The sequence below is a fragment of the Thecamonas trahens genome (assembly GCF_000142905.1).
Source record: "Thecamonas trahens ATCC 50062 unplaced genomic scaffold supercont1.72, whole genome shotgun sequence".
NCBI classification, from domain to species: Eukaryota; order Apusomonadida; family Apusomonadidae; genus Thecamonas; species Thecamonas trahens.
This window is the reverse complement of record NW_013657608.1, coordinates 95,181-111,538: the sequence shown is the minus strand read 5'-3', so window position 1 is coordinate 111,538 and position 16,358 is coordinate 95,181. Positions and strand designations below refer to the sequence as shown.

Genomic DNA, 16,358 nt, shown 5'->3' with positions numbered 1-16,358 from the left:
CGGCCAACGCTTACCTCTCGGTCTACACCCGTTCACTCCTCCTCAACCGTGCCCGCGCCCTCTACACCTCGTTGTACGGCGACGAGCCCGGAGCACCTGTCCGCGCCGCACCGTCGGCCGCAGCCTCGGTCCCGCCGCTCCCGGCCCCGCTCGTCGGCCTGCAGCCTGACGCGGTTTCGCACAAGCTCCTCGTCGCCATGTACGTCGCTGCCCGCCGTGCAGACGACGCTCACGAGATCGGCAAGGCGCTTCTGGACGCCGCTGCCGCCGACTCGTCCGCACCGCGCCCGGCCTACGAGACCCTCACTGCCGTCGTCCACGCCCTCGCCAAGGCCAAGCGCCTTGACGACGGTGTCGCCTTTGCCGAGCGCATTGCCGCCTCGGGCTACACCCTCCACCTCCGCCACGTCCGCTCGCTCAACAGCGCTCTCAACCACGCCCAGGACGGTGCTGCCCTTGCCCGTCTCCATGCCATCTGCGCCACTCCGGACCCTATCCGTGGCTAACCCCCCCTCCTCCTTCCTCCCCTCCCCGCATCCCCGCTCTGTTCATCCACGTGAATTCTGCCGAAGAAAAAATTGTATTCCCAACCCATTGATACCATTGATACTCGTTGTTGCAGATGCGCCTGAGTACCGTTGCCACGCACACCGCACCGCACCACGACCCCCCCCCCCCCCCAATACACACCAACCACCGACCCCCGACCATCAAAACCACCTCTCTCATTCCCACATCTCTTCCTCTCCCTTCAACCCACCACACCTGCCATGTCCGCAGTAAGCCCCCCCCCCCCCCTCCCCTCGCAGAAGGGCAAACGCAAGCTTCCATCGATTCCACCGAACCTGAGGCAAGATGAAGGACGACCGAAAGAGAATGAGGACAATGTGCTGAGGGAGAGAGTGAGTCAGCTGGAGGCCATGGTGGTCGAGCGCGATGAACGCATTGCTCTGCTGGAGCGTGTTCTACGTGATGCTGGGGTGGGAGATAAGGTGGCTGAGGCGAGTCAAGCTGCTGCTGCTGCTGCTGCTGCTACAACTACTACTACTGCTGCTGCTGCTGGTGGTGCTGGTCTACTGACTCTGCATCCGCTTCGAGTGGCGGCAACGGCGGCTTCGCCAAAGCGGACAAGGGTGCTCTCGCTTAGCTCGGCGTCGGCGGCAGCGGCAACTACGGCATTTGCTGCGGCGGCCGATGAGGATCTGGACGATGCCACGCGGGTGGCTGGCTGGCTCGACGATCACGGATGGGCCGAGTTGGGCGAGAAGCTGGCGGGCATGACATGGAACGAGCTGCTGCGAGCCGACGACGAGACGCTCCGCGGGCGCGGGATCGATGACAACGAGCTGGTCGAGTCCATGGTCGCTGCCATCGGAGTTCTCAACCGGCATGGGGTCGACTTTGACGGCGTCACTGTCGCTCACGCCGGCTACCTCAAGATTGGATCAGCATCGGGCGGGTGGGCCGAGCGATACTGTGTGGTGGCCGGCGGCGTCTTCCACGTCCTCCACGTCAAGGGCGGGTCGACCAAGGCCTCGCACGTGGTCATCTCGCGGACAGTGGGGCGGCGCGGATATCCGTTCCATGCCCCGCGGCCGTTCACCTTTTACCTTGCCAAGCCTATGACGGACACCATCTGGCTGCAAGCCGCGTCCGAGGCGCAGCTGGAGCGGTGGACCGAGGTGCTTGTGGAGAGCGGATGCGAGGTCGATCCGGACGAGCCAAAGAACGACGTGCCGAGTCAACTCGGCGATCCGGTGCTCGCAGGCTACCTCGAGCGGCGGATGAGCAAAAAGTCGTGGGAGCCGCAGTACTGCGTCCTCCATGACTGCGTGGTCTACATCTACTGCTCCGAGTTTGGCCACTTGCTGGAGTCGTTTGTGGCGCTCGGCTGGTCGGTCGGGGTTGGGGCCAAGGCCAAGCGCGACCACACGTTCTTCATCGCGCACAAGAACCAGCCGACGTACTGGCTGCAGGCGCCAAGCGCCGCCGAGCGCGACGCCTGGGTCACCGCCCTCCTGGACACGGCCTCGTGCACAGAGGCAACCAAACCGCCGGTCGCGGTCCGCGCCAAGGCGACCAAGCTCAAGGCCAGCGGCAAGAAGAAGCGCAAATTCTCGCTCTTTTCCAAGCGCAAGGCCCGCCGCGCCAAGGCGGTGCGCTCGGACACCGGCGCTGCCCTCGTCCCAATCTCGGAGCGGCCATCGTACGACTGGCCCAGCCTCGAGGCGCTCGTTGGGCCGACGCTCGAGGCACTGACGCTGACGGTGAACCACGCAAAGGCCACCTCGGCGCTCCTCGCCACCCATGATGAGGATTCAGACGAGCATCGTGAGACCAAGGCGGCGCTCGACTCGGCCGAGCTCCTCACCAATCAGCTCACCGACCAGATGCGGTGGCTCGAGCGCGAACTCGGCCGCGAGCCGGCGGTTCTGCCCTCGCTCAAGCTCCTTTGGGTCACCGCCCTCTACGACTACGACGCCGTCGACAGCGAGGAGCTCTCGTTCAAGGCCGGCGACCGCATGTCGGTTGTTGACCTCGAGGCCGATCCCGAATGGTACTCGGTCAAGCTCGGCGACTCGACCGGCCTCGTTCCCATCACCTATGTCGAGCTCGTCGAGGACACGTCGATCAGCCATGCACCCGACGTCGCTGCCGAGCCCGAGGTTGTCGCCGCCGCCGCCGCCGCCCTTGCCGCTCTTGACCTGCTCTCCTCGGATAGTGACGACGACGAGGGTGGCAGCGGAGGAGTCGACGAGGCTCAGACCGAGGAACACGGCCAAGTCGATGCCCAGCCTGTCAGTGACGGCAACAACCAGGCCGATGCCGATGCCGCGGAAGAGGCCGAGGGAGAGGAAGAGAGAGAGGCCGAGGCAGACGAGGGGGCCGAGGGGGCCGAGGCGGGGCTGGAGACCGTCGCTGAGACTGTCGCTGAGAACGGCAATGAGGCCGACGACGGTGGCGACGACGGCGACGACGGTGAATATAACAGCGAAGACGGCGACGAGGTGTACCCAGCCGTGGCTCTCTACCCGTATGCCGGCGACGACGAAGACGAGCTGCGGGTGGCCGAGGGAGAGCAGATCGAGGTTCTCGACAAGGATTCGGACCCGGACTGGTACTACGCCATGAACGCAGCTGGCGAGGAGGGCATTGTGCCGGCGGCGTACATCAAGATCCTTGCGAGTAGCAAGGGGTGAAGGGAGGTTGTTACTGCTGCGCAAAGCCGGTGATGCCCGCACCCTTGGCGTAGACGGCATCGGCGCCGAGCTCCTCCTCAATGCGAAGGAGCTGATTGTACTTTGCGGTGCGCTCGGAGCGGCATGGGGCGCCGGTCTTGATCTGGCCGGTGCCGAGGCCGACGACCAGATCGGCAATAAAGGTGTCCTCGGTCTCGCCGGAGCGGTGGGAGACCATGACACCCCAGCCGGCCTCGCGGGCCTTGTTGCAGGCGGCGATGGACTCAGTGACTGAGCCGATCTGGTTGACCTTGAGCAGGAGGCAGTTGCAAGCCTTGTCGGCGACGGCGGTGGCGATGCGATCGACGTTTGTGACGGTCAGGTCGTCGCCGACAACCTGGTAGGCGGCCCCGGCGGTCATGGCGCTCCACGAGGCCCAGTCGTCCTGGTCGAACGGGTCCTCGATCGAGACAATGGGGTACTCGGCGGCAAACTCGTTGTAGAGCGCACCGAGCTGGGCGCCGGTCAGCCACTCGGCCGGGTCCGACTCGGCGTTCTTAAAGTCGAGGTCGTACTTGCCGTCCTTGTAAAACTCCGAGGCGGCAACGTCCATGCCGATCTTGATAGCGCCGGTGTAGCCGGCAGCCTCGATGGCCGAGGTCAGGAGCTCGAGGCCTTCCTTGTTGTCGAGGATGTTGGGCGCAAAGCCGCCCTCGTCGCCGACGTTGGTGGCGTCGTGGCCGTACTTGGCCTTGATCACCTTGGCCAGGGCATGGTAGACCTCGGCACCCATGCGGAGCGCCTCGGAGAACGACGAGGCGCCGACAGGAAGGATCATAAACTCTTGCATGGCGAGCTTGTTGCCGGCGTGCGAGCCGCCGTTGATGACGTTGAACGCCGGGCACGGGAGCGTCACTGCCTCGTTGCCAGCAAGGTTGGCGATGTGGCGGTAGAGCGGGACGCCGCAGTGCGCAGCGCCGGCCTTGGCCACCGCCAGCGAGACGCCGAGGATAGCGTTGGCGCCGAGCTTGGCCTTGTTCGGCGTCCCGTCGAGCTCGAGGAGGAGGCCGTCAACCGCGCTCTGTGCACGGACATCGACCGCCGCCGAACCGACCAGCGCCGCAGCAATGTCGTTGTTGACGTTAGCCACGGCCTTGAGCACACCCTTGCCGCGGTACCGCGCCGCATCGCCATCGCGCAGCTCGAGCGCCTCGTACACGCCTGTCGACGCCCCAGACGGCACCGCCGCACGGAACGTCCCGGCCACAGTCGTCACCTCGACCTCCACCGTCGGGTTTCCGCGCGAGTCCAGGATCTCCCGCGCATGGATGCCATGCACAGTGTGGTCCGACGGCAGCAGCAGCTTGGCCTTCTTGCTGGCAGGCTCGCCTGTGCCAGGTTTTGGTGAGTGCGGGTGATGGGGGAGGGGGGGGGGGGGGAGGGGAAGGAGAGGAAGGCACGGGTACGGGCGTGGGCGGCGGCGTACCGACAGCAGGGGGAGCAGGGTGGGCGTTGGTGGCAGACATGGTGTGCAGAGAGAGTGTTGTTAGCTGGAAGCAGCTGGAAGAGGGGTGAGGGGGAGCGTAGTGGAGGTGGCACGACGTGGCGGTCGGTGCAGGTCGCGTTTGGCCCCGCACAAACCTGTGGTCGTGCCGCATGTCGCCGCAGCATGTCGCTCTACGCAGCACGTTGCTTTTGGGCGGCTTGACTGGTCAAGCTTTGGCCTGGCGGAGGTGGTGCTTGTATGAGGCGAGGATCCGAGTGAGCATGCGGACCTTGGTCTGGATGGTGACGATGAAGGCAGCTTGGTCGCGAAGCGCCGCCGCGATGGCACCGGTCACGTCGTGACCTGATTCGAGAGCGGGCTCGGAAGGAGGTTCCAGAACGAGCGCGGGTGCGGGATGAGGCGATGGTGGGAGGCTGGTTCCAGCACTGCGGCGCTTGGCGGGTCGCGCCTCGTCGTTGCTGCTGGCCTTGCTCTTGGCCGGACTGCGGCTGGCGGCGCGCGACGGCGACGGTGATCGATCGGCGCGCGTCCGCTTGCGCGCTGGAGTGTCTGGCGGCGCTGGCAGCGCAGGGGGATCAGGCGCAGTGTTTGGCTGGTCCGAGTGAACAATCAGAACTTCCTGCGAACCAAGGACTGGCGAGGCTTGTGAGCCAGCTTCCACCGAGTCAAGGGCAGCGTGCGGCGTGAGGGAGAGGGATGTCGGCAAAAGGTCGTCAGTGACGGCCTTTTTCGGCGGTGGTGACGAGGGTGCAGCTCGTGGCGAGAGTGGATCCTGGCCCGGAGAGGCGCCCTGGTTGAGAGTCCCGCTTGCCGAGCCCAATGTTGCACGACAAAGTGTAGGCGGTACGACTGGTGGCGGTGTGAAGGCGGCTGGCGCTTCAGGGTCGATGGAGGGTGGCGTGCTGCTGTCGCGCTCGCGCTCGCGATCGCGGTCACGATCGCCGGCGAGTTGATCAGTCGCGAGCGCGGGCTGCTGCTTTGATGGCGTAACCTCCGTAGCCTTGGCCTTGGAACGTGCCGATGCGCGTCGGGGAGGTGACGACGGGTACGCCTTTGTTCTGTTTGGCCCGACAAAGGCCTTGCGTCTGCGCGAGGTGACTCGGGGCATGATCGGTGGAAGGAGAAGGGTGTGGGGAACGTAAGGTGACAGGCGACGGGTGGTGGTGGTGGACGGCGAATGGTGGGCAGAGTTTGGCGCCAGACGACGGCGGCGGCGGGCGCAAGAGGCCAAGCGTGCGACCAAGTGTGCCAAAGCGGCAAGACTCCACACCAAGGCCACGACAAGACCAAACTACGCCACGCCAGCCATGAGCGCTGATCTGACCGACATGGTGGCCGAGGTGCTGGCGCTGCGGCTCCACACCGAGGGGTTGTGGGAGACGCAAGACCGACCAGCCGCTCGAGCGGCACACGGCAGTGGCGACGGCGACGGCGAGGCGAGCCAGGGGCTTGGCAAGGGGCCGGACGAGGTTTCTGATGGCGACGCAGGTGGAGGAGGACGGCCGATGCCGCTGACCCGCGAGGTGCTGGAGGAACGGATGGCCGAGTCGCAAACAAAGAAGACGGGGCGGCTGGACCTGGCGGCGGCTGGGCTGACAGCGGTCGGGCGCGAGCTCAGCGCTGCTGGCGAGCTGGGCGGTAGCGTGACGGCGCTCGACGTCTCGTGCAACTTTCTAGCCGAGCTCGGCAACTGGCTCCCGGCGTCGCTGACCTCGCTGGCAGCGCACGCCAACAACTTGGCCCATCTCGGCGGCATCGAGTCGTGCCGGGCGCTGAAGCGGCTGTCGCTGGCGTCCAACGGTATCCCGTCGCTGCATCCGCTTGGCTCGCTCGTCCACCTCAAGTGGCTCGACGTGGCCGGCAACGCGCTCAACTCGCTGCGTGGCATCGAGAAGGCGCGCGGGCTAGTCGAGCTCAACGCGGCCAGCAACGCTCTGACCTCGCTCGAGCCACTGGCCAAGGCAACAGCGCTGACCTCGCTCAACGTTGCTCGCAACGAGGTGGCGCATCTTGCGCCTATTGCCCATCTGAGCGGGCTGACCCAGCTCGACGTGTCGGGCAATGCCCAGCTCGGCGGCTCTCGCTGGCTCTCGGCGCTTGCCAAGCTGACGCAGCTGTCGAGCCTGGACGTGTCGGCGACAGGCATCGACACCCTCGCCCGGCTCCCACGGCTTCCTGCACTCTTGCAGCTTTCGGTGGCGGACAACCCGCTGGCCGACGTCGGGCCGCTGGCAAGCACGGCGCCTGTTCTGCAGTCGCTCGATGTGAGTGGATGCCAGATCGCGGCGACGAGCGCCTTTGCGCCACTTGCAACCGGCTGCCCGGAGCTGGTGGAGCTCGACGCCCGCGACACGCCTCTGTTTGTCGGCGAACCGTCGGCGATGCTCTTTGCCGAGATCATCACCCTCTTGCCCTCGCTGGAGTACGTGAATCTTATGGTGGCCGACTCGATTGCAGCGGCGGCAGCGGCAGCTCGCCCTCTGGCGCCGATCACTCGCGACGCAGGTGTCGGTCCCGAGCCCGTGGCGGTGGTAGCGCAAGAGGAACCGCTCTACGAGCTAAGCGAGGAGGAGATGGCGGCGCTCAAGGCCAAGTACAACATCAAGTCCGACTACATGCCGGGCTTCCAGGTCGACCCGATGGCCGCGCGGCGATTTGCGTTTCCGTCGGCCAGCCTCGGACTCTCGGACTCGCCACTGAAGGCGCCCGAGGCTCGAGCATCTGCGGAGGTTGTTGTGCTAGCAGAGCGTGCTGAGCCCGAAGAGTCTGGAGTGGCGAGCGGAACACGAGCCAAGAGCGCGGATGAGGACAACGGCAATGAGGTCGCGGCCGCAAGGCCCGAGATGGAGGCCGCCGACGCGCCGCCGCCCGACGCGGTGGCCGAGATGACAGCGCTCGAGACGCAGATGCTGCTGGACGACATGACTGTGTCGCTCGGCAACTTTGCGGCACGTTTCGACGACGTCGTCGCAGGCCTTCGAGTGGGCGACGTTGATCTACTCGCGCTCGAGGCGAGCGAAGCAGCAGCCCCGGTTGTGGCGCCGGCTCCGGTCCCGTCGCCGCCGCCACGACCGCGACCGACGTCGGCGGGACCTTCACCGCGGCGCGGGGGGCCGCGGGCACGACCGTCGTCTGCGCGACGGAGGCTAGAGAGGGCGATGGCGTACGCGCAAGCAGTGGGGGACGACAAGGCGAGTACGCACGGGCAGAGGAGCAGACCGAGCAGCGTAGCGCAGGCACTCGGCGGGCCTGCGTCAATGCCCAGGATTGTGCCCGCGCGCCGCGGGTCGAGCCGCGGACGCGGACGCGTGGGCGGGCGAGGGCGCGGGCGCGGGCGCGGGCGCGGGCGGGGCCCCACTGCCCGCCGCCGGACTGAGGTATTCCGGCCGAAATGGGCATGAGCAACTGTTCATTGAGTTTGGGGAGAGGGAAGCCCTACCGCATCGGCTCCAGGCTTTGCACGGAAGCGTCATTTCGCGGCGGTGTTGCATAGTCAAAACTCGAACGAGTCGTTGGGATTGTGTTGCGGAGAGTGGGCGTTGTCGTGGACGGACGGCAGGCTCCGCGGATGAGGCCGAAGTCGGCCGCGGACCGGCGAGCGTGAAGGGCTCGACGACGGATGGCGTCGGCGGACAACATCAGACGAGCTTATTGCGGCAGCATTGCCACTCGACGAGTCGGAGGCCAACGGATGGGCGGGGCTGGCGGCAAGGTCGGGGCTTGAGCCGTTCTGCCCGCCCCCGACAGGAAGCTCCGGCAGAGTAGTGAAGGTGGTGTAGGTGCCAAAGGTCATGTCATAACCGACAAGAGTGCGGGAGATGCGCTTGGTGGCGTCGTCACGCTCGCGAGTCAGCTCGACGATGTGCTTGCTCTGGACCTCGATGGCGTTTTCCAGCTCGCGGACCTTGCGGCGTAGCCGGACATTGGCCTCGCGCAGCCGACCCTCGACAGCACCGCCGACCCGCTCGGCCTCGAATGCGGCGGTGACTTCGGCCATACGCTCGGAAACCAGCCGGCGGACCTCCAGCCGCTGCGCATACTGCCGCTCGTCGAGCCGGGCCTCCAGCTCGGCCACGCGTGCCTTGAGCGCTTGTGACTCCTTCTCGGCATGTGCAGTCACACGGGCGGCCTTGGCCTCAGCCAATGAGAGCCGGTCCTGCAGCCGCAGAATGTACGCCTCACGCTCACGCGCGAGCGCAGCCTCACGCTCACGCTCGCGCTTCCGCTCTGGGGACGCGCTCATGCACTTGACAGTAACAGATACTGTTGACGGGAGCTGGGTAGTTGTAGTGGCGTGGTGTGCTCTTGCACTTGCACTTGCCTGCTCCCCCCGACACACGCTCAACCACCTCGTGGCTGCCTTTGCAAAGAATAATTGCCCGCACGAGGCGATGAAACGGCATTGGTGAAAATTATTTGCGCGCGCTGTCAGTAAAAAAGTTTTGGATTACGTGGGTATGCCACCGGGACTTTGTGAGTAATGGTGAAGCTTGTCTATTTTTTTAGGTGCAGTCGCGCGAACACGAAAGCGTTCCCGACTAGGGGAAGGGAGGGGAAGGCGGCGGGGGTGACGGCATACATCCCACTTTCACACCATTTGTACAACGTACTTCTCCGTGCAACAACTGAGAGGTTTCGACAGCATGCGTGATTGTGGCTTGTGGATGGGAAGCGCTGTTGTGGCTGTGGTGGCTGCGGTGGCGCTTGTCACCCTCCTCCCGCCTGTTGCTGGTGTCGCCATTTCCTGCGAGCCAGTGCCAGCGACGCTGACCCAAATTGGCCTTGTCGACCAGGGCAACAAGCTTGTGACGGGCTTTATCGACGCCGACCCATTTGAGGACGTGGCGGTCATCTCGGGCACTTCAGGCAATCTGGTCTGGTTCCGTAACACCGACTCGTTTGGTTGGTCGTCGGCCATCACCATCTCGACCGGCCGGTTTGTGCTCCCCGACTTTCTGGCTGGCTTTGACTCGGGCGGCGAGGGTCTGCTCGATCTGGCGGCGGCGTCCGACTCGCCGTCCGACGCTGCGGTCGACTTTTACCGCAACACCGGAGGAGCGTTCGTCCGAGTTGAGGTGGTTCCACCGGGTGCCTCGTCGTATGGCCGGTTCACCTTTCTCATCATGGCCGATTTTACCGGCAACACGCTTGGCGACATTGCGGTGGTCGACCAGGACGCAGGAACGCCGACGATCATCTACTTTGAGCAGACGGCCGTCGACACGTTTGCGGCCGGAGTTTCGATCATTGCGTCCCCGGCGCTGCTCGACAGGCCGGGGGCGATGGCAGCGGTGGACATCGACGGCGACACAGACTTTGACCTCGTGGTGGCAACCCACCATTCCGCGCCGAACAACGTGTACTGGCTGAAGAATACGGGAAGCGGGTTTGAGGACGGAGTCCAGCCGGTGGCGTCCAACGTGGCGCTCCTTGACAAGTCGACCTCGCTTGCGGTAGCCGACTTTGACGGCGACACCTTTGAAGACGTGGTGGTGACAAGTGAGGACAACGCGGTGCTCTGGATTCGCGGAGGCAGCGCGACAGGTACGACGTGGGATGCACCGCGGATCATCAGCACCACGTACTTTGACACGCCGGTGCAGGTCGTGGTTGGTGATATTGATGCTGACGGAGATCTGGACATTGCAATTGCGGCCCAGGGAAACAACATTGCAGCGTGGGTGCCGAACAACTACAACGGTGGCGTCGGCTCGGTGGAGAACATGTGGGCCACGCCGCGGACGATTGCCAAGTGCGACGGGTGCCAGACGCTCGCGCTGTTCGACTTTAACGTGGACGGACAGCTCGACGTTGCGGTGGCCGACCGGGCGCAAGACAAGGTGCTCTTTGCGCGCAACTCGCCGATCGATGTGCTGGGCAACACATTGCTCGACATTGCGAGCGAGACGCCCGAGACGATGGAGTCGCATGACTTTGACGGCGACGGCGATCAGGACTACCTTGTCACGACTGACTCGACCAACACGGTCAAGTGGATCGAGAACACTGATGGCGTGGGCGGCACCTTTACGGCACGGGCGCTCGACACGACGTTCGCAGGAGTAAGCCGGGCGGCGGCGGCCGATCTGGATCTCGACGGCGACATTGACATCCTTGCGGTCTCGCCCTCGCTCAACAGGGTGGTGTACGGGATCAACGCCGGCTCCGGCTCGTTTGCGGCGGTTGTGGCGTCTGGATGGACCGGGACTGCACTGTACTCGCCTGGCCTGGCGGTCAGCGTTGTTGCGCCGGTCGACATCGACACCGACGCTGACGTAGATCTTGTCGGCTCGTCGGCGACCGAGCTGTTCTTTGTCCGAAACTTGTTTGTGGAGTGGGACAACGGGACAATTGGGTTCTCGGCGCGGACCGTGATTGACACCTTTGTGCAGTTGGCCGAGTTTGAAGTGGCGCCGATGAACAGCGACGAGTGGCCGGACATTGTGACGGCCGACAAGACGACTGGGGCGGTCCACATCTATCTTGGCTCTTCGTCGGGCGGGTTTACGGCGGGCCTCTCTGTGGCTGCTTCGACAGCGGCGCAGCCTGTGGCTTTTGTCTACGCTATTGCGCTCATTGACGCCGACAAGGACGGCGATCTCGACATTGCATGTGCTGGGATCGACGCTGGCTTTGTGCTGCTGGAAAACTACGGCAATGCCGTGTTTGACCCGTCAAACGCGGGGCGGACCAACTTTTCCTCCATTGTGGCCAGAGACTATGACGTCGGCATGATTGTGACCGACTACGACGGTGATGGCAACGACGACATTGTGTACCGCGGGCGGTTTGAGCCCGGGTTCCTTGGCTTTTTCCAGGGTGTCGGTGATGGTACATTCGCGACGCAGGCTGTCTCTTCGGGCTCGTTTCAGATTTCGCTCTCGACTGGGGTAGACTTTAACCAGGACGGTGCTGTTGACGGTGTGGCTGAGTATCTGGGAACTCTTGGGTGGTTCCCAGGCACAACGCTGTTCCGAGTGCTTGACGCGGTCTCGCCCAAGACGATGACGCTGACGCCAGCGACGCTCGGGTCGACGCTGGCACGACTGACGTACTTTATCGGTCTCGCCTCGGGGTGTGCTTCCGACATGATTGTTCTCCCTCCTAATGCTGCGCTGTACGGGTGCTTTGACGCCGGCCCGTACCCGCTGTACAAGTCGATGGTGATTGACGGCAACGGAGCGACGATTGACTGCCGGCTTGGGACCGGCGGCGGGTTGTTTGATGTCCGCGAGGGCGCCGTCGTTACGCTTCGCAACATGACGATCATCGGAGCTCGGGCGACCAAGGGCTCACCCAGCGGGCCGGCCGGCATCCGTGTGACCGGCAGTGGCTCGACGTTGGTAATGGAGGATGTGGTGGTCCGTGACGGATCGGCCGTTCCGATCACCGGTGCAGTGTTCCAGCTCAACCGCGGGCACGGCGGCGGCGTGCTGGTAGAGAGCGGCGGGAGCCTGGTGGCGCGGCGGAGCAGATTTGAGAACAACGTGGCTAGTAGCGGCGGCGGCGGCGTTGCGGCGGTCGGCTCGAATGTGGCCATCGAGATGGAGGACGTGGTGCTGACCGGCAACGCTGCGACAGGTGGGTCTGGTGGCGGCATCCTGTTGCAAACCAACGCGGCGGGGACAGCGCGGGTGGCGCTTACCCGGGTGACGCTTTCAGGCAACTCTGCAGGCGGGACCGGATCTGGCGGCGGGCTGACGGTCTCGTGTATTGCGGCGTCATCCTGCGAGGTGGTCCTGGTTGACTGCCGCGTGGCCGGCAACTCTGCCTCTGCAGCCGGCGGTGGCGTACTGCTTGTTGGCACACGTGTGAGCAGTGAGCTGAACACGACGGTGATCGAGTCGAATGCCGCCGGATACGGCGGCGGGCTTGCGGTGCTTGCTGTGCCGGACACGGTGCCTGCGGGCGCGACAGCGTCGTCGCTTGTAGCCGAGGGCGTGGCGGCGTCGGGAGTGAGCGGGATGACGCGGATTGTCGGGACTGGCTCTGCGTTGCGGAGTAACGTTGCTGTGCTTGGTGGAGCACTACTTGTGTGCTCAGTGCCTGTCGAGTTTGCGGACGTGCGGGGATCGTCGCTGGATGTGTCGGGCAACTCGGCGAGTGTGGGTGGCGGTGCGGTCTTTGCCTGCCTCCCGCCCGGCTCGCTGGCGGCAGGAGCCACAGCGCGGCTTATACCGAGCGCACTCCCGTGGCTCAAGTTGTACGATCCGGCGTCCGGGACGTTTAGGAGCGTCGACGAGGTGTTTGGCACGTTTTCTGGCGGCGGCGCGCTGTATGGGCAAGTGCTTGCGTCGCCGCCGCACGTCCTCGAGTGGACATCGTCGGGCAGCGCCGAGTCGCCGGTGCTGACGCGGTCGTCAGGCCTCGAGCTCGGCAATGCTGCTCGGATCTCGCCGGTGGACGTGTTTGGACAGGCGGTGATCGACCCGGGGATTACGGTGCAGCTCGATCTTGTGACACCAGCGACGGGTTTCCAGCTCTCTGGTGGCGACCGGGCCAAGCCGATGGAGAGCTCATCTGTAGTCTCGTTTGTGGACGTGACCGTGGAAGGCCTTGGCGGCGGCGTTCTCGAGGGCGCGCCACAGGTGACAGTCCACGCAACGGTGTCGCCTGCGCGTGTGAGTCCTGTGGGCGTGCTGCGGGCAAACATCTCTGCATGCGTGCCTGGATTCGGGCGACGGTCGCTCGACGGAGCGCCAATTGTGTGCGGGATTTGTTTGGAGGGTACCTATTCTGCAGATGTCTCGATCGCGCCGTGCGTGTCGTGCGACGACGGCGCATCCAACTTTGGCAATGGGGCGACGAGCTGTGACTCATGCCCGGCCGGGACCGAGCGCGACTTGTCTGCGCTCAACACAACAGACGTGACGCCGGATGGGCGGATTGACCTGCCTTGCACATGCTCGCCGGGCTTTTACTCGCCGCAAGGAAAGGTGGACGTGGCGTGTGTGGCGTGCCCCGAGGGCGGAGTGTGCGACGGAAAGCTCAAGCCGCCGTACGCGCAGCCTGGGTTCTACCCTGGTGAGGGCGGGGTGTTTGTGAGTTGCAAGCTGGCCGAGGCGTGCGCGGGAGATGGGCGGTGCAGCGTCGGGTACGATGCGCAGCTGTGTGCCGACTGTGCGAGCGGGTACTACAAGCTGAGCGACAAGTGCCACAAGTGTGCCAACACGACTGCGTTTGTGCTTATTGCGATGATTGTACTCGCGTTTGTGCTTGTCTTTGCGCTCATCTACTTCAACACGCGCAAGGCACTGAGCTACCGGTTTGCGGCGGCGATGATTGGGCTCAACTCGCTGCAGATCTCTGCGATCTACGGGCGGATTGCGCTGGACTGGGGCGAGTTTGCGAACGCGTGGTTTTCTGCGATTTCGTTCCTCAACCTCAACTTTGATCTTGCGGCACCCGAGTGCGCGTCTGAGGGAGTGGACGTGTATATGCTCAAGTGGTGGGGCACGATGCTCCTTCCGGTCATGTTCTGCATTCCGTTTGGCGTTGTGGGCTCGCTGTGGTATGTGTACATCCGCAAGCGGGGCGGGCAGCGCGAGGCAGCAGCTGTGGCGCGCTACGAAGCGTCGGGATGCAACATGGATGAAGATGGCGAGGCGAGCGAGCCGCTGACAGTGGAGGCGCTGAAGGACGCGATGGTGCGGTCGTTCTATCAGCTTCTTGTACTGCTGTATCTGCCGCTGACCGGGATGTGCATGTCGTACTTTGGATGCAACAAGGGTTCCGACGGAAGGTGGGCGCTGGATGTGGCACCGTCGCGGACGTGCTTCACCAGCTCGTACTGGGCAGTCTTTCCGTTTGCGGTCCTCTTTTTCGGCTTGTACTGCCTAGCGATCCCACTGGGCATTTTCATGCTGCTGTACAAACGGAACGCGGCTGCGCAGGAGGACGCGGCGATGGGACTCATTGTGTTCCAGCTCCGATACGGGTTCCTTGTGGCGCGGTTCCAGGAGCAGCAGTACTACTTTGAGACGTTTATCATGCTCCGCAAGTTTGGCGTTGTAGCGATGAGCACCTTTTTCTACTCGGCAGTGTCCAAGGCGGATGCGGCGCTAGTGGTGCTGGGGGCGTCGTTCCTCCAGCTCTGTCTTTTGCAGCCGTACCTCTCTAGGTTCCACAACATTCTTGCGATGGTGTGTCTCGGCTCGTGCGCAGCAGTGCTCGAGGGCGGAACGATCGAGGACGGAGTCTTCCGCGGGATTGTGGTGGTGACGGCGATTGTGGTCAACACGCTGGCGATTTTCGTGGGCAACGGCATCGACCTGTGGCTAATGCGCAAGTCTGAGGCTGAGGCCGAGGACGAGTTTTACGAGTCAGGCCAGTTCCGGGTTGCCGGCGACGCGGCGGTGGTCGACGACAAGTACACGCAGGCCGAGGCCGAGGGCCGGATGACGACGGACACGGAGCTGCACACGATCAACGGCAACGGCGGCGGAGCGATGCACACGATCGGCGTGGCCGACTCACCGGGTGGCTCGTCGGGCTCGTCAGCGGTGGCGTCGTTTGGCGGCTCGGCGGGTGGTGGCATGGAGTCTGCTGCGTACGGCTCCGCGTTTGACACGGCGGCGCTGGCGACACCGGGCTCGATTGTGATGACCGGAGACGCCAGTGTGGGCGGCGGTGGGCAGGTCCAGGCTATGCCGTCGCCTGTGCCGCGCAACCCGCTGTTTGCGTCGATGATGGAGCAGGGGTGAGGGCTTGCGCTACGTGGCAGGATTTCATTGCTTACATGAAAAAGTCGTCGTCGCCGCCGTCGTCGCCCATGTAGGGGTCGTCCATAAAGTCCGAGGTGGTCTTGTTGGCGCGCATCTTGAGGGCGACGCCGCCCTTCTTCTTCTTGGCCTTCTTGGCAGACTTCTTGTCCTCCTTCTGCTTCTCGTTGGCGATGGCGTTGAGGGTGCGCGAGAGCGAGCGGATGTCTGCAACCTTCATGTCGCCGGTGGCGGAGCGGATGAGCTTCTCCATGCAGACGAGGTAGTGGGTGGACGAGCTAAACTCTGTGAGCTTGTCGGCGACACGAGCGGCAAAGTCGTTAAAGTCGGTGACAGACGACGGCTTCATGGCGTCAATGGAGTCGGGCCCGACGCCGGTCTCGACCTCCTTGTACACCGTCTCGACGGGGCCGGCGGCGACGACGCCAGCAAAAGTGTCGAGGGTGTGGGCAAAGTCGGACTCCTCCTCGAGCTGGCGGCGGCGGGCCTTTTCGGCGGCGATGGCATCTGCGCGCTTGGCGAAGCCAAATCCGTCTTCGTCGTCGCCCTCTGCCCCGATGCCCATGCCCTCGTTGCCGACCGCGTGCGGGTCGTAGTCGGGCAGATCGACAGTGCCGTACTCCTTCTTCTTCTTGTCGCCCTTGCCCTTGCCCTTCTTGCCCTTCTTCCCCAGCGCGTTCTTGCCCTTCTTCTTCCCGCCGACTCGACCGTACGCCGGCGCCGAGCTCGTCTTGCTCTTGTCAGCGCCGCTCTTGCCCTCGCCCTCACCGTCGCTCGACGAGTCGTCCCACGCGTCCTTGGTGTCCGAGCCCGAGCCTGAAGACTCGCCCCAAGCCGCGCCACCGGTACCTGCACCGACCTGCGCCTGCGGTGGCATATCCCCCGTCTTTGTCGCCTCCTTGACCTCGTTGTTGTCGCCCGAGTTGGACGAAGACACTGCAGGGAGGGAGA

General features: G+C 64.5%; 7 protein-coding genes across 7 annotated transcripts in view; 4 read left to right on the top strand and 3 right to left on the bottom strand.

Annotated features, from left to right (window-relative positions):
- Window positions 1–86: 86 nt before the first annotated feature.
- Window positions 87–589, top strand: AMSG_11233 (uncharacterized protein; the record flags this gene model as incomplete). The annotated part of the gene is made up of 1 exon (XM_013897426.1): window positions 87–589. A coding segment is annotated over one exon (420 nt), but the record flags the coding sequence as incomplete, so codon positions are not given.
- A 331-nt stretch (window positions 590–920) lies between these two features.
- Window positions 921–3,132, top strand: AMSG_11232 (uncharacterized protein; the record flags this gene model as incomplete). Its single annotated transcript, XM_013897425.1, has 2 exons — window positions 921–3,034; window positions 3,090–3,132. The coding sequence occupies 2 exons, from the start codon at window positions 921–923 to the stop codon at window positions 3,130–3,132; spliced, it is 2,157 nt and encodes a 718-aa protein (XP_013752879.1).
- Window positions 3,133–3,210: 78 nt separating this feature from the next.
- AMSG_11231 (gamma-enolase) lies at window positions 3,211–4,705 on the bottom strand (the record flags this gene model as incomplete). The annotated part of the gene is made up of 2 exons (XM_013897424.1): window positions 3,211–4,568; window positions 4,666–4,705. The coding sequence occupies 2 exons, from the start codon at window positions 4,703–4,705 to the stop codon at window positions 3,211–3,213; spliced, it is 1,398 nt and encodes a 465-aa protein (XP_013752878.1).
- Window positions 4,706–5,993: 1,288 nt separating this feature from the next.
- AMSG_11229 (rab family protein) lies at window positions 5,994–8,062 on the top strand (the record flags this gene model as incomplete). Its single annotated transcript, XM_013897423.1, has 2 exons — window positions 5,994–7,881; window positions 7,923–8,062. The coding sequence occupies 2 exons, from the start codon at window positions 5,994–5,996 to the stop codon at window positions 8,060–8,062; spliced, it is 2,028 nt and encodes a 675-aa protein (XP_013752877.1).
- A 117-nt stretch (window positions 8,063–8,179) lies between these two features.
- AMSG_11228 (uncharacterized protein) lies at window positions 8,180–8,929 on the bottom strand (the record flags this gene model as incomplete). The annotated part of the gene is made up of 1 exon (XM_013897422.1): window positions 8,180–8,929. The coding sequence occupies one exon, from the start codon at window positions 8,927–8,929 to the stop codon at window positions 8,180–8,182; it is 750 nt and encodes a 249-aa protein (XP_013752876.1).
- A 237-nt stretch (window positions 8,930–9,166) lies between these two features.
- On the top strand, window positions 9,167–15,549 carry AMSG_11227 (uncharacterized protein; the record flags this gene model as incomplete). The annotated part of the gene is made up of 2 exons (XM_013897421.1): window positions 9,167–9,192; window positions 9,359–15,549. 2 exons carry the CDS (start codon window positions 9,167–9,169, stop codon window positions 15,387–15,389), a joined length of 6,057 nt encoding a protein of 2,018 aa, XP_013752875.1. The 3' UTR covers window positions 15,390–15,549.
- The window catches only part of AMSG_11226 (uncharacterized protein), a gene marked incomplete at its 5' end in the record, with an annotated part of 1,899 nt that continues 934 nt past the window's right edge, over window positions 15,394–16,358 (bottom strand). The window contains one exon of the mRNA XM_013897420.1: window positions 15,394–16,343. Within this exon, the coding sequence (XP_013752874.1) occupies window positions 15,421–16,343 (923 nt within the window). The 3' untranslated portion in view covers window positions 15,394–15,420. The remainder of the gene's footprint in view (window positions 16,344–16,358) is intronic.